The following is a 12,069-nucleotide window of genomic DNA, read 5'->3' as shown; positions in this document are numbered from 1 at the left end:
CAGTGTTTCTGACGGATGCAGCATTGCAGCGAGGACCTTCTCCCAGCTGGATCGAGGTGGCAGCCTCAGTTACACGCCTGCTGCCCGCACGCACCATCCAGCCACCCTGCCGTCACGCTTAGGTTTTACCAGCGTCTGATCTGTCTGCTGTTGAGTGAAAGGAGTTTTCCTCAGCTACAAAAAACCAAACCTGTACAAGGCCACATGCTTGGACACGACCAAGACAGATGGGTTTAACAGGAGATTGCAGACATCTAATTAAATCTTCATCAACACATCCTCAGAAAGGCACGATGAACTGCAGCCTGGAGCTGACGGGGCAGGCCAGGCGTGAGCAGTGTGGGTTGTGCTGCCAGTACCCTGTGACACCGGCACCCATAGCTGCTCCCGCAGCCCCGCGGGGTCCCAGGGGAGTAACGCAGGGCACAGCACAGGCAGCTCCATGAGGACGTGTGGAAGAGGCCAAGTTCTGTAGAACGACGGCGGGAGGAAAAAGACCATCCCTTGCCAGGGAGGGTGTGGGACGCTCTCGAAATCCCTATTCCCCCTCAAACCTGGGCTAGTCCGTGAGTGGCAGCAGATGGAAGGTGTGAGGCCCCCAAAGCTGCTCTCATCTGCTGTGAATTACTAATTACGGAAGGTTACTGATTACTGTCAGCATGAAGCAGTGAGGTTTGCTGCTCTCGGCCCCTGCTGACCCAGCATTTCAGATGCTGCCAAATGTCAAGGGCTTTCCTTTTTTTTTCCCCCCTTTTTTTTTTTTAATACGAAGTTTAACACTATATTTACCAGCTTTCTGACAACCGCGGTGGAGGAGAAGAGGGGAGAGCCAGTACACTTATTTCCCTCCCCTCTGGCCATGTAATGGGAGACTACTGCACTTCTCCTGCAATAATCCCTCACATCCCTTTGGGAAAAGCCTCCGTTTCTAAACGGGTTTATTAGAAACTGCTTTCCAGAGAATCCACCTGACATCTTCATACAAGATTCAGCCTTTGGTAGGCTGGGACTCTCTGGTGTAAGGTGTTGATTTGCTGCTGGAATGGGCACGTTTAGTAAGGCTGACAGCTACTGTTGACTGAGCCTGGGCATCGTCTGTGCTTGCTAGTACCTGGATTCATTCATCTTGCACGTTCAACACACTTAGCACACAGCTTAGGTCTTTCAGAGATGGACTAGTCATTTGAGCCACCCACTTACAGTCTCAGGAAAGATGCTGGGACAGTTGGCAGATGGCAGCTCAACCCCTATGGAAAATCATGCGTCTTCAACTGATTTCTGAACCCTGTTCACAAGCTGGGGTGTAAACAGGACTCCCGGACTCTAACACAGCTTTCTGCTGTATGGGCTTTGCATCGGCTCTGCACGGTATGGTGCCAGCCCTTCCTCCTCCTGCAGCATTCTTGGTGAACGCACTGCAGGAAAGCAGCACCAGCTTGGAAGTCTGAAATAATTTGCTCTTCAAAGGGAACTCAGGGACCTCATATGCTCATAGAGCGGTACAGTGGGATGGGTGTGCTTGGGCCACACCGACGTGCAGGGAAAAGGTTGCTGCACGGTGGCTGGACTGTCATTCCCACCTAGTTAGCTAAGTTCACCCTTGTAATTGCATCTTCAACATCCAGCAGAGAGGGGAACTCTGTTACTTGGGAGGTGACCAAGCTATGAACAAGGATCTCTACAGAGGCAGACTGCATACAACTGCGGTCTGGAAATGTTTCAAGAATGGCAAGAGGCAAACTTTCAGACCAACAGACACAGAGACTAAATACAAGATTCAGGGAGGTTGCTTATGTTTTGGGTCACAGCAGTAAGACAGTTTTGTCTGAAGAAGACGATGAAGGGTTATAATGAAGTCAAAATCTGATGGACAGAAAAAGAACAGGAAGCAACCAGAGAAAGCCTTTAAATAAGATGTCACAGCCTAAAAATAGCAATAACAGCAGAAACTAACAGTGACACGACTGGTGAGAGATTACAGAAGGGAGCCTCCAATGCAAGTCAATCCCTCTGCTCTAGGCAGGGTCCTTCCTGTGACCCAAGCCCAACTGGGCACTAAGGGAACACAGGGATCCTGCCTTTACTTTCCTATATGTGCGATTTCCTTTAGTCAGATATTTCTAAGATCAGCTTCAATTACAGAGCATGTGGCAAAACCAAGAGGGGCAAAGAAAGATTTGTGATGCAGCTTCTTAATAAAGGCTGAAATAGAAAACATTTTCATTGAAACGAGGCAAGCAGCAAGAGGAAAGATGATCCAGGGTATATTTCCAAGAGGCCAGGGTATATTACCCACCTCTAGCAACCTCCTCCTCGGTCACTTCTGCGGCTCAGAAGTCCTCACATAACATCAAGGGCATAAATGCCCCTTCCTTCTACCACATGTGTATTTAGACCACGAGCTCTTTGAACGCAGAGTTTTCCCCTTGCTACAAACTGAGCAAAAGCAGCAAGACCAGATAGCACTTAAATTTCTTAGTGGTACCAGAGCATAAAAAATTAAAACACAAATGTAAACAAGCTGTAAGAAGGGATGAGTGGTTTTGCTCATGATGCCCAAATCAGAGTGAGAGAAAATAAAAAGGCTTAAAGGTGCCATTCACTAAAGAAACATGGGAGAAAATAATGCAACAGCCTTTTGATCAGTTGGCGAAGGGAAGTATTATAAACTGGGCCAACTAGCTGAACAGCAAGACCAAAAAATCAGAAAACTAAATAACTGAAAAAACCACAAAGCTGTTTCAGGCCAAATCCTCCCCCAAATGTAAGGAGAGCTGGTGAACTTTGGCTATACTCATATAAACAGGTGCAGCAAACTCGGATGCTTTGGCTAAAAACCGCAATGCCAGAGCTGTGTGTCTTCACCTGAGCAGAGGAGAATTGTGGCCATCAATGCCTAAGTAGGTCTGATTTTCCTTTACCTGGTATTTCCCAGCCCTTTGGCTGTTGGACTGCTGGAAGGGATATGTATAAGCTGTTTGGAAGCTCTCTCTGACTCTGAAATCATTGGTGGTCTTATGTGAGTGTTTGATAGCCCCCAGGATACTCGAACTAAATCAACTCGTTAAGGACAGAGGAGGCTTGAGCAGGAGCGATGGTTTGTCAGTCTTGGATTCGGAAAGGGCTGTAATGAAAGCCAGGATGGAAGTCTGTCCTGTCCAAGGAAAATGCAGTGGGAGAGGCAGCTAGGGAGGGAGAGAGAAGGTTTCCTGCACCTCAGGAGAAAGGCTGCAAGACTGGGATTATTGGGGGAGGACGGATAATTCTGCACTGGGGAGTACTGTAAGGATAACTCTAGGGAGAGCCGCAAGCCATTTGGTTACTGTGATAGCAGTGGCTGGAGAAATACTGGGGATAAACAGAGCAGACTGTGTAAAGTGATGGAGACTATAATGTCCAGGAAGGTTAATTTTGCTAAACAATGATTTAAATGTTAGTGATTCTTAAGATATTCAACCATTTCTTCCAAGGAGCAGACAGAAGAGTCTGTGGGCTCTGGGAATTGGTGTTGAGTTAAGAAACCAGCTACAATTTCTTAAGCTTGTCCTAAAGAAAAAGTCCTTCTCTTGCCCTGTTCTTCCTCTCTACAAAAGTGAAAAGGCAGTACAGGAGAGAAATGGAAACTGCAGACACAGGAGCCCTGGCAAAGAGCTTCTAAAATATAAGGAGAGTGGAATCAACTGGCTTGACACTACTTCCCCCATGTGCAGTTTTGGGCTGCTAAATCACTCTCTAAAAGCAAATATCTAACAAGAGAATAAAACATCAGATAGGAGGAGGAGAATACACTTAACAGTCATTTTCCATTGCCCTCCTGAGCAATCAGAGCCAACAATAAATGATTGCACCTCCCACTCTTTCAGACTAAATAAATCCTACAGTCGAATATCTGTAGGAGGATGGTTCTCATGGCAGTGAGACATTTACACACACAGCTTCATGCTGATTTAGCTCAAGCTGCGTGTTTTTGTGCCAGCAGCACTAAATCATTGCAATCAATGCCCCTCTTCTTTTTTCTTTTTCTAAAGTGATTTATATCAGTTTGGCATAAGGTAATTTCCTCTCGGCAGAAAGCTGAACCGAGGTGAGCCTCTCCGAACAGGAGCAGAGATACCTAACACAGAGCAGTTTTTCCTGGGGATCCAGCTGGTTTGCTTGATCCAGTGAGCTGTGCTGCTTTGTCACATCACGTGTTTCCCCCAAATGCGTTAATACAAACCCACTGTCAGTGTTAAGTCTTCATCCTCCTCCCCATCCCATCATGTAACCAACATAAAAACATAAAAGCCCAGTGAAACACCAGATAATCTTATAGTTACCGACATCATCAGTGGGAAACAGAAGTTCCAAAGAGGATCTGAGCATAATTGATCTACACTAGAGCTCTATGGAAAAGGGGATGGGGCAGATGTAACAAAAAAGAAAAATCAATTGATCTACACTAGAGCTCTATGGAAAAGGAGATGGGGCAGATATAACAAAAAAGAAAAATCAGAACTGGAGTGTCAAGAAAGGAGGGAGGATGGGAGCAAAGAGACAGCCACAGTGGAACCAGTACCATGGTGCGGAATAAGAAAGAGAAGCTAGAAAGGGGTTTTCACATGCAAAATTAAAACACAGTGCAATAAGGGAGTATTCAGATCACCTTATCACCTTTCAGTCCATGTTCTCCAGGGTTTCCCATCAGTCCCTGAAACAAAAGAAAGTCCGGGGTGAGACTAAGCCACTGCGAAGACTTGCTCAGATCTATGATATTGATGTCCTTGACGGGGCTGGTGGCTCAGACCCACAGCATTGGCCTGGTGCAGCCCCAAGTTCAAATGCCAGGCTGCTCCCAAAGCCTGCTCCATCACACATTCTTTAAACACCCTTTGTGGGCTGGAGGTGCCCAGGGAAAATGCCCCTGGGATTCTCCAGCGACTTACACCTACTGCAGAGCGCCAGTGGGATGTTGTGTTCAACAGTCCTGTGCCTGGGTCAATGGACAAGCATTAGTACTGCCCATCCTTTCTCCCAAGACCATCACTGTCACCCAAGGGAGGAATAGAACAATCTTCAGCTCTGCCATGAAAGAACAAGAGCTCACACAGCTCAGTTTTTCTCTCACCTTTAAGCCTTTTGGTCCTGGATAGCCTATCGGTCCAACAGAGCCCATGTCACCCTAGTAAGAGAAAGAAAATTACTAAAGTCATTAGGTGCCAAACCAACAGATAGCTGTATGGGGTCTGAAATTCCTTTCCGATCTGGTCCCTCAGTATCCCTCAATTTATAGGAACTGCACCATTGGCTTCAGCAGAAGCAGCATCCTGGCACGAGTCAAGAGACTTTTAATGTGTTGACAGCCTCTAAGTAAAAGAAGCACAGGGTGTCTGCCTCGCAGGCACGTGAGGGAAGAAGAGCAGCTCCTATTTGCATCCTGCTCTCACCACGAAGAAGAGACCCTAAAGCAGCTTGACACTAACCATTGGAGATGTGAGCTGTCCCCCATGATCAGCTCACCCGGCCCCACCGTGCTGCTGCCTTTGTGCATGGCCACGGCGTTGGGGCAGAGCGTGCTGGATGCCTGGATAACACATGAGCATCCTGCTTCTGCGCCACAGCAGGTATGGGTGTCGGGGAGTGTGGGCAGGCTGCCAAACCAGGAGCATGGGTTCCTGGGTTCACTTAAAAATTAGATAAGGAATTCAGGCTAGTAAATTAATGGCAAAATAATGGAAAATTAATTAAGAAACCACTGTGAAGTCTGCAACTGTGGATCTAAGAATTTTTTTTTGTATGTTCTTCCTAACTTTTGAATGGGTTAATTTCCCTCTTCCACTATTTGAAACATTAAAATACTGAGCTGGTTTAAGACAATCCTGGAGTGTATTTATTCTCAGTGAAGTTACTCATGTTCTCAGAAAGATTCTACCACAGTATTCCTGAGTTCTCTGGAGGGAGTCTGAGGGTGTGTTAAAAAGAACACAGACCCAAACAGCAAAGAAGGCAATAGTCAAGAAATTTGGCTTGCTACTGAGCTCTGATATCTAAAAGTGATATGGGAAGGAGAGAGGAGAAACAGGAGGTAAGGACAGAGGTGTCTCATCAGTGTGGCTGCTCTGCTGCAGCCAGAAGTCAGCACGGCATCACGTGTTGGGACCTGTACGAGAAACTGCAGCACTGGAGGACACTGGAGCTCACGGCTGCTGTGTGTACCCGCATGTATAAAAGAAAGCCTTCAGTGGCCGGCATTTAAACAGGCTTTGACTGCTTTCTGCCCATGAAGGGAGTCAGTGATACGGTGCAGCAGCCTTGCCTGCAATGTGTAAATAAACAGGGGAGGCTCTGCTGAAGGAGCGCTTCTCTGGTCGGCAGTCACGGGCCCGCAGCCACGCTGGGAGCGCTGGGCTGCAGCCGCCTGAACACATGCCCTTTTCATACCTCCCAGCATAAAGGCTTCTTGTAGAAACACGTTTACTTAAAGCTTTGCCCACACAGTTAATTAGGAGAGCAAGAGGCTTTAGTTACATCTAATTCTGTTCTTCAGCGTCTCTTAAACAGCGAACCCAAACACCTGCAGGGTGCGCGGAGGCAGCCGGGAACCCGGCCGGTTCCCCGGGGGTGGCTGTAGCTGGGAAGGAAGGAAGCGACTGAACGGGGGCCAGCCCATTCAGCAAAAACACCCAGACGCCTTCTCCATGCCCTGTCGCATGAGCCCTGTGCTGTAGACCCCAGGGAATGAGGCTGGTGCTGTCCTGCAGAGAGGAGAAAGCAGGATGGATGTGCCCCCTTCTCCCCAGGAGGATGGAGGAGGTCACTCTTAGATCAATCCCACTAGAGATGCTTCAGCATCCTGAAATCAGGAGTTGATTATTACCCCGGGACACAAAATCTGACTCAGTTTGACCTGAATCTCAGTTTGAAATTTTTATTTGCTCAGAGCGGTACAACAGACTAACTGGGAAAGACAGCAGCCGATTGCTACCGCTACAGCAAGTGACTCCTGAAAAAACAGCATTGCAAAGGACTGACTTTCTGCCTTAAAAGTAAAGCCAAGGAATGATGGTTTCTTTGTCTGGATGGGAAAGGAGAAAAATTTAAAGTTTAAGACAGATCAGGCTTAGCAGGAAAAGGAGAAGTGCTGGTTTTGCCATTTTTGAGCAAGAACATTAGAACTCGGGGTGTCAGTAGAAACCAACATAACGGATCAAGACAGAGAAGGTGACAGACTCCAGATACCTGGTGATGGAGCTAAATCCTGGTCTAGGACATGCAATGCCAGATCTTGGGGCCAGTCAGAAAAAACAATTTAGTTGTACCTTACATAGAATTTGGTGCCATTTGGGTTTGCAGCCAACATGGGACAAAACCATCATGATCACAAAGGCAGGTTAGAAACTATACACTGCCTGTCCTCATTGCAGACCATCTGCAGGCAGAACCTGTCCTTCCTGGCCCCTGCGATCTATCCCAAGCACTGGTGGGGCCAGCTAGGAGGGGAGGACAGGCAGGCTCCCGACTCCATCATCTCTGGAAGGATTTTAGTCATGTTTACCGTGTCTGACCTTTCACCTTCCAACAGATAAATATCTGTGAGATAATAGCAACCAGCTTAAGAGAAATCTTTCCAAAAGCTAGGAGAAATATGATCCAATTTGGACAATACCTTCCATCGTATTCTTTTAAATAGCAATCTTCCTCTTACAGCTTTTTGCCAGGAGCACATCCTTTCTGCTGCTATGGCTAAAGTAGCTACTTTCATCTCCACTAACAAGGGGAAACACAGATCTAATTCTTGGCTCCACGTAAAACTTTCCGAAGCCTTAATCCACCTTTGCCCCAATCCCACATCTGCAGGACGGGTACACTTGTTCCACCATATTCTCTGCTTTTCCCCCACGGAGTCTAAGATTTCTGGGTTTGGTGGTCTATGTTTGTGCAATGTCTAGGGCAATCGAGGCCTTGATCTCAGCTGACATACACACTCCTATAGTTTAAGCTACGGAAAGGCAAAAGGGGAAGGTTTTTAACCATTCATTGCAAGTCAAGTTTTCATGAATTATCACAGCCGAGGAGGAATAATTTTGAAAGAATGCTGTAGCACTAACAGAGCCTACCACTTTCTGTGCATGGAAGGAAATAACTTGAAACAAGTACTGAGACCTAAAAATAAACCATAATATGTTCAACTGGGCATTCACTAACCCCCAGCACAGCTGCCAGACGATGAGTTGCCACCCATCCTTGCAGCCATTTATCTCCTGCTGGGGAAGAGTGTAATGAAGGGTGGAATTTGGCTGTGTACATAATTACCTGGATTAGTGATGGGATGGTGAGAGTGCACGTAAAATTCCTGTATACCCAGAGGACAGACAGTTCCTGCCCACGGTCTCTCCAGTGAGCAAGAACTGTGCGTCCTTAGGTTACTCCTTACAGGTGCTTGCTTTTTAAAAGACGACAGATCCTGGTGTGGAATGAATATTGCATTTTTGAAGAAATACCCTGGTAAATGTTATCAAAAGGGCGAGTTATCTAGGAATAAGGGCACTAACAATAAACCTTTAATCTGTTCCCTTTTGCTTAGAAAGGGTTTGCCTTCCTCCACCTCCCAATCTACCAGGCAACCTCCTCTCTCCCCAGACGTCACGCCTCCTCCATACAAACAGTCGTCCTGTTCCCTGCTCTGCCACAGGAAGAAGAAAATCCGTGTGTAGTTATGCCAGCTGAAAGGGTTAAAGCCCCGAGAAGCTAGATCTCCATTTGTTTTTGTACTTACAATGAGTCCAAGGACTCCAGGAGGACCTGGGGCTCCCAATTCTCCCTAAAAGGAAAGACAAACCGACAGGGTTACGGACACTTTGTAGACAAACAGAGGCTGAAAGGCAGCTCAGTGTTTCAAGAGCTTGAGGGAAGGGAAAAGACCGTCCCTCCCCCTTCCGTCCCCCCCTCAGCCCCTTCCCCAGCCAAAGCGATCGACAGCTCCCATCTTAGCGAGCGCGCTCGCGAGCGCAGCCTCTCCAGACACAGGGCTGATTGTTGTTCTGCAGTTATTTGCAGGGCTGACTTCCCCTCCCAGGAGCAGGCTGGATAAAAGAAAAGAAGCGTTTCACTGTGCAGGCAGGGGCGCGGGTGGGAGCCTGCCCCAGGTGAGATGAAGGCATGGGCAGGGCGAGGGAGCCGGGTAGGGAGGGGGCACGGGGGCAGCAAAGCTAAGGTGGGAAGGAGAGGAAAGCTGCTGCTTAGCATTGGGAAAGGTGAGGGTTTTGGGAGTGGTTAAAAAACAATTTTCGTGAGAAAAGGAGGACTTGAATGAAAATTAAACTGGGTAATTTGGGGAGAGGGTATGACAGCTTCTGGTGCGGGCTGATGGGCCCTGGGAGCGTGTTTGGCACGTGGGGTGCTCTGAGGCTGCTCCTCCTATATCTAAGAGCTGGTCTAAGGTGGGGAACCAGCAGCGTCCTCTGCGCTCTGCCTCATCCATCTGGGCTCCCACCCAAAACATCAACTAGCCATTTCTTTAATTTTCAGAAAAAGCCCCTAGCCTTTGGGCTGCAGCTTGTCTGCAGGGAGATGGCTCAGCACCTCTGTCCCTGGAGCAGGGAGCTCTCTGCAGGGAATCCAGCACTGCCTGGAGGACGAGTCACTTTTAATCACATTGCAGAGAGCAGGAGATGGACTGCAGGCATTCCGTCTTGGCCCATTTGCCATCTCTTACAGACCACTCCCAAGCAGGGCATTTTGGAAAGCACCAGCTCCTCTCAGAGGCTTTTCAAGAGCACCTCGGAGCGCACCACTTCGAGGGACAGACTGCTATCTGGGTTTGTGGGGCTGGTTTGAATTCTCAGCTCCACCACAAACTCCCTCCGTGCCAGCTTTCCAAAGACATGCAGGTGCCAGGGGTGCCGGCAGGTGCCAGACGGCATTTCCAGGTGAAGTGCAGAAGAGAAGCTGTGTCAGACCCACACAAACCACCTATCTAGGTCCCTAAGTACTTTAGCAATCCCTGTGTGATGCTCAGCCTGTCCCCGTGTCCCCCTCGGTGGATCACCCACTCCCTTGCTGCATCGGTAGTGGGTTGCTTGTCAGGGCCAGGACCTGCTCTCACACACCTCCGTCTCCAACGGGGCCTCTCAAAACAAGTGCATTGGAAATACTAAACTTCCCGTTAGCTCAGACAACCCTACCCCTGCGCTGGATGACGCTGGCTACTTTCTTTGACAGACCAGCTCAGTTTATGGTGCACATCTGGTGGAGTCCCCTTCAGTGCAATAAAGCTCCCCTTTTATGGAAAGATTTGCCTAGTGAAAGAATGAAAGCGAAGGGGACGCAACGTGACTAAACGTGCTCAGCCTCCTTGGGTAAAGGGTTATGTGTGTTTATTTTATGGGAAGTGGAGTAAAGGACTATTGGGCAAGCACACACAAAAAACGTTTCATAATCTCAACCAGCCTAAAATTGCTTTTTTATGGCCGGTTCCTTTCCTGCATACTTGGGACATCTGTGGAGCAATTGTTCCTCACGGGTGGGATTTCTGCGTCCTCAGAGCTACTGTAATAAGGTCGGCTTCAAGCTTTTAGTCGAGGCCTGGCATTACTAGCCTCAGCAAGAAGAGGGAATATCCCCAGGAATGCTGAGCACAGGAGCTGCACGGTGGCCTGGGTTTCCCAGTAAGCTCTGCAGGCTCCGAGGGCTGGGATGAAGACTGGGTGGATGGCTGGCTCTTGGTCCCACCAGTTGCAGAAGGGACTGCCTAGATCTCTGAGTTACGTCACGTGGGTATTCCTCAAGAGAAAGGGTAAGTGTGGAAACGCGTGGCCTCACGTCTAATGCAAGAGGATTTCCTCTTGGAAGAGGAGGGGGTGGATTCCCCTGGGAGGGTTGGACAGGACTATTTGTTAATTTGAGCCATTCCCTGGCCCGGGAAATGGAGGATTTACAGGTGCTCTTCCCTGGCTATCAGTAATGACAGGCTGGTCCCTGACCTGCGAGGGAAATCAGGCTCTATTCTTTTTTCAGTGCATGAACCGGGCACTGGGACAAGAGACAAGGAGATGAATCAACAGTCCTTTCCCATGTCTAATTCCTGTGATTAAGAGACTAATTGGAGTGGCTAAAGCGCTCCGGGAACAGGGATCTGGAATGTGATGGCTCAACAGTTCTCAGCAAGTTGGTAGGAGGGAAAAACGCCCCTGCGGTTGGAAGAGTCTTTGCTCTGCCTGGAGGGGACGGAAAGAAGATCAGAGACTGTCGGCTTCAGCCAGCCCATGCGACAGCAGAGACGACAGCAGCGTAAGTGCTCAGTGGATCAAACAGGGGATGGGGCAGTTCAGGACCCGTGGCAGCCTGCCCGCCTGCCGACAATTTAGCTGCATACTCCACCTAGCAAACTCGGCATATTTGCGTGTTCCACAAACAGACTTTCTGGCATTTTTCTGCGTCTGTGACTCCACTTGTGACCCTGTGAACCTCCCTTTAAGTCAGCTGAAACAGTCTGTTTTCATTCTACAATCTCCAAGGCACATTAATATTTAAAAGCCGTTGATAAGATGAAAGAAGAGCAATCCTTCTGGATGAATTAACGGAAGGGACATTTGCTTCTCTCCAATGCTCTGGGAACTGGCATTCAGCTAACATTGAGCACATCTTCTGAATGGGGCTTAGACAACTTGCAAATTTAAAAGAAAACAAAACAAGTTATTTGGAAAAAAAAGTCTTTCTGACCTCCAGGATTCGTGCTCTTCCTGGTGGGCTGGCTGGAAATAAAATCTAGAAAGTCTTCTACTTTGGTACTACTGATTCCACTCTGACCCATGGCTTAAGTTGACTGAAGGATGGGAAAACTCCTGCAGAAGTATTCCTTGGGAATCTAATTCTTCCAGTTCACTGCATTTGTGACTCTTGTGCTGAATTCCCACAAAGGCTGCAGTGTAGCTGAGCTTGGCTTGCTGGTTAGAGTCACTTGTGAAAATAACTTTTATGCTGCATATATGACGAATGAGAACTTGAAGACACATGTGGAGTGGGTTATTTCACACAAATCACTCCCTCATACACCAAGAGCAGCAATGTGATTATGTGTGAATAACCAAG

At 48.1% G+C, this 12,069-nt stretch overlaps 1 protein-coding gene across 1 annotated transcript in view; it reads right to left on the bottom strand.

Annotated features, from left to right (window-relative positions):
• Positions 1-12,069, bottom strand: part of COL27A1 (collagen, type XXVII, alpha 1) — a gene marked incomplete at its 5' end in the record, with an annotated part of 152,145 nt that overhangs the window by 82,048 nt on the left and 58,028 nt on the right. The window contains 3 exons of the mRNA XM_009581850.1: positions 4,646-4,690; positions 5,108-5,161; positions 8,756-8,800. Coding sequence (XP_009580145.1) covers positions 4,646-4,690; positions 5,108-5,161; positions 8,756-8,800 — 144 coding nt within the window. The remainder of the gene's footprint in view (positions 1-4,645; positions 4,691-5,107; positions 5,162-8,755; positions 8,801-12,069) is intronic.

Source organism: Fulmarus glacialis, unplaced genomic scaffold (genome assembly GCF_000690835.1).
Source record: "Fulmarus glacialis isolate BGI_N327 unplaced genomic scaffold, ASM69083v1 scaffold1717, whole genome shotgun sequence".
Taxonomy (NCBI): Eukaryota; Metazoa; Chordata; class Aves; order Procellariiformes; family Procellariidae; genus Fulmarus; species Fulmarus glacialis.
This window is presented reverse-complemented; position numbering and strand designations above follow the sequence as displayed.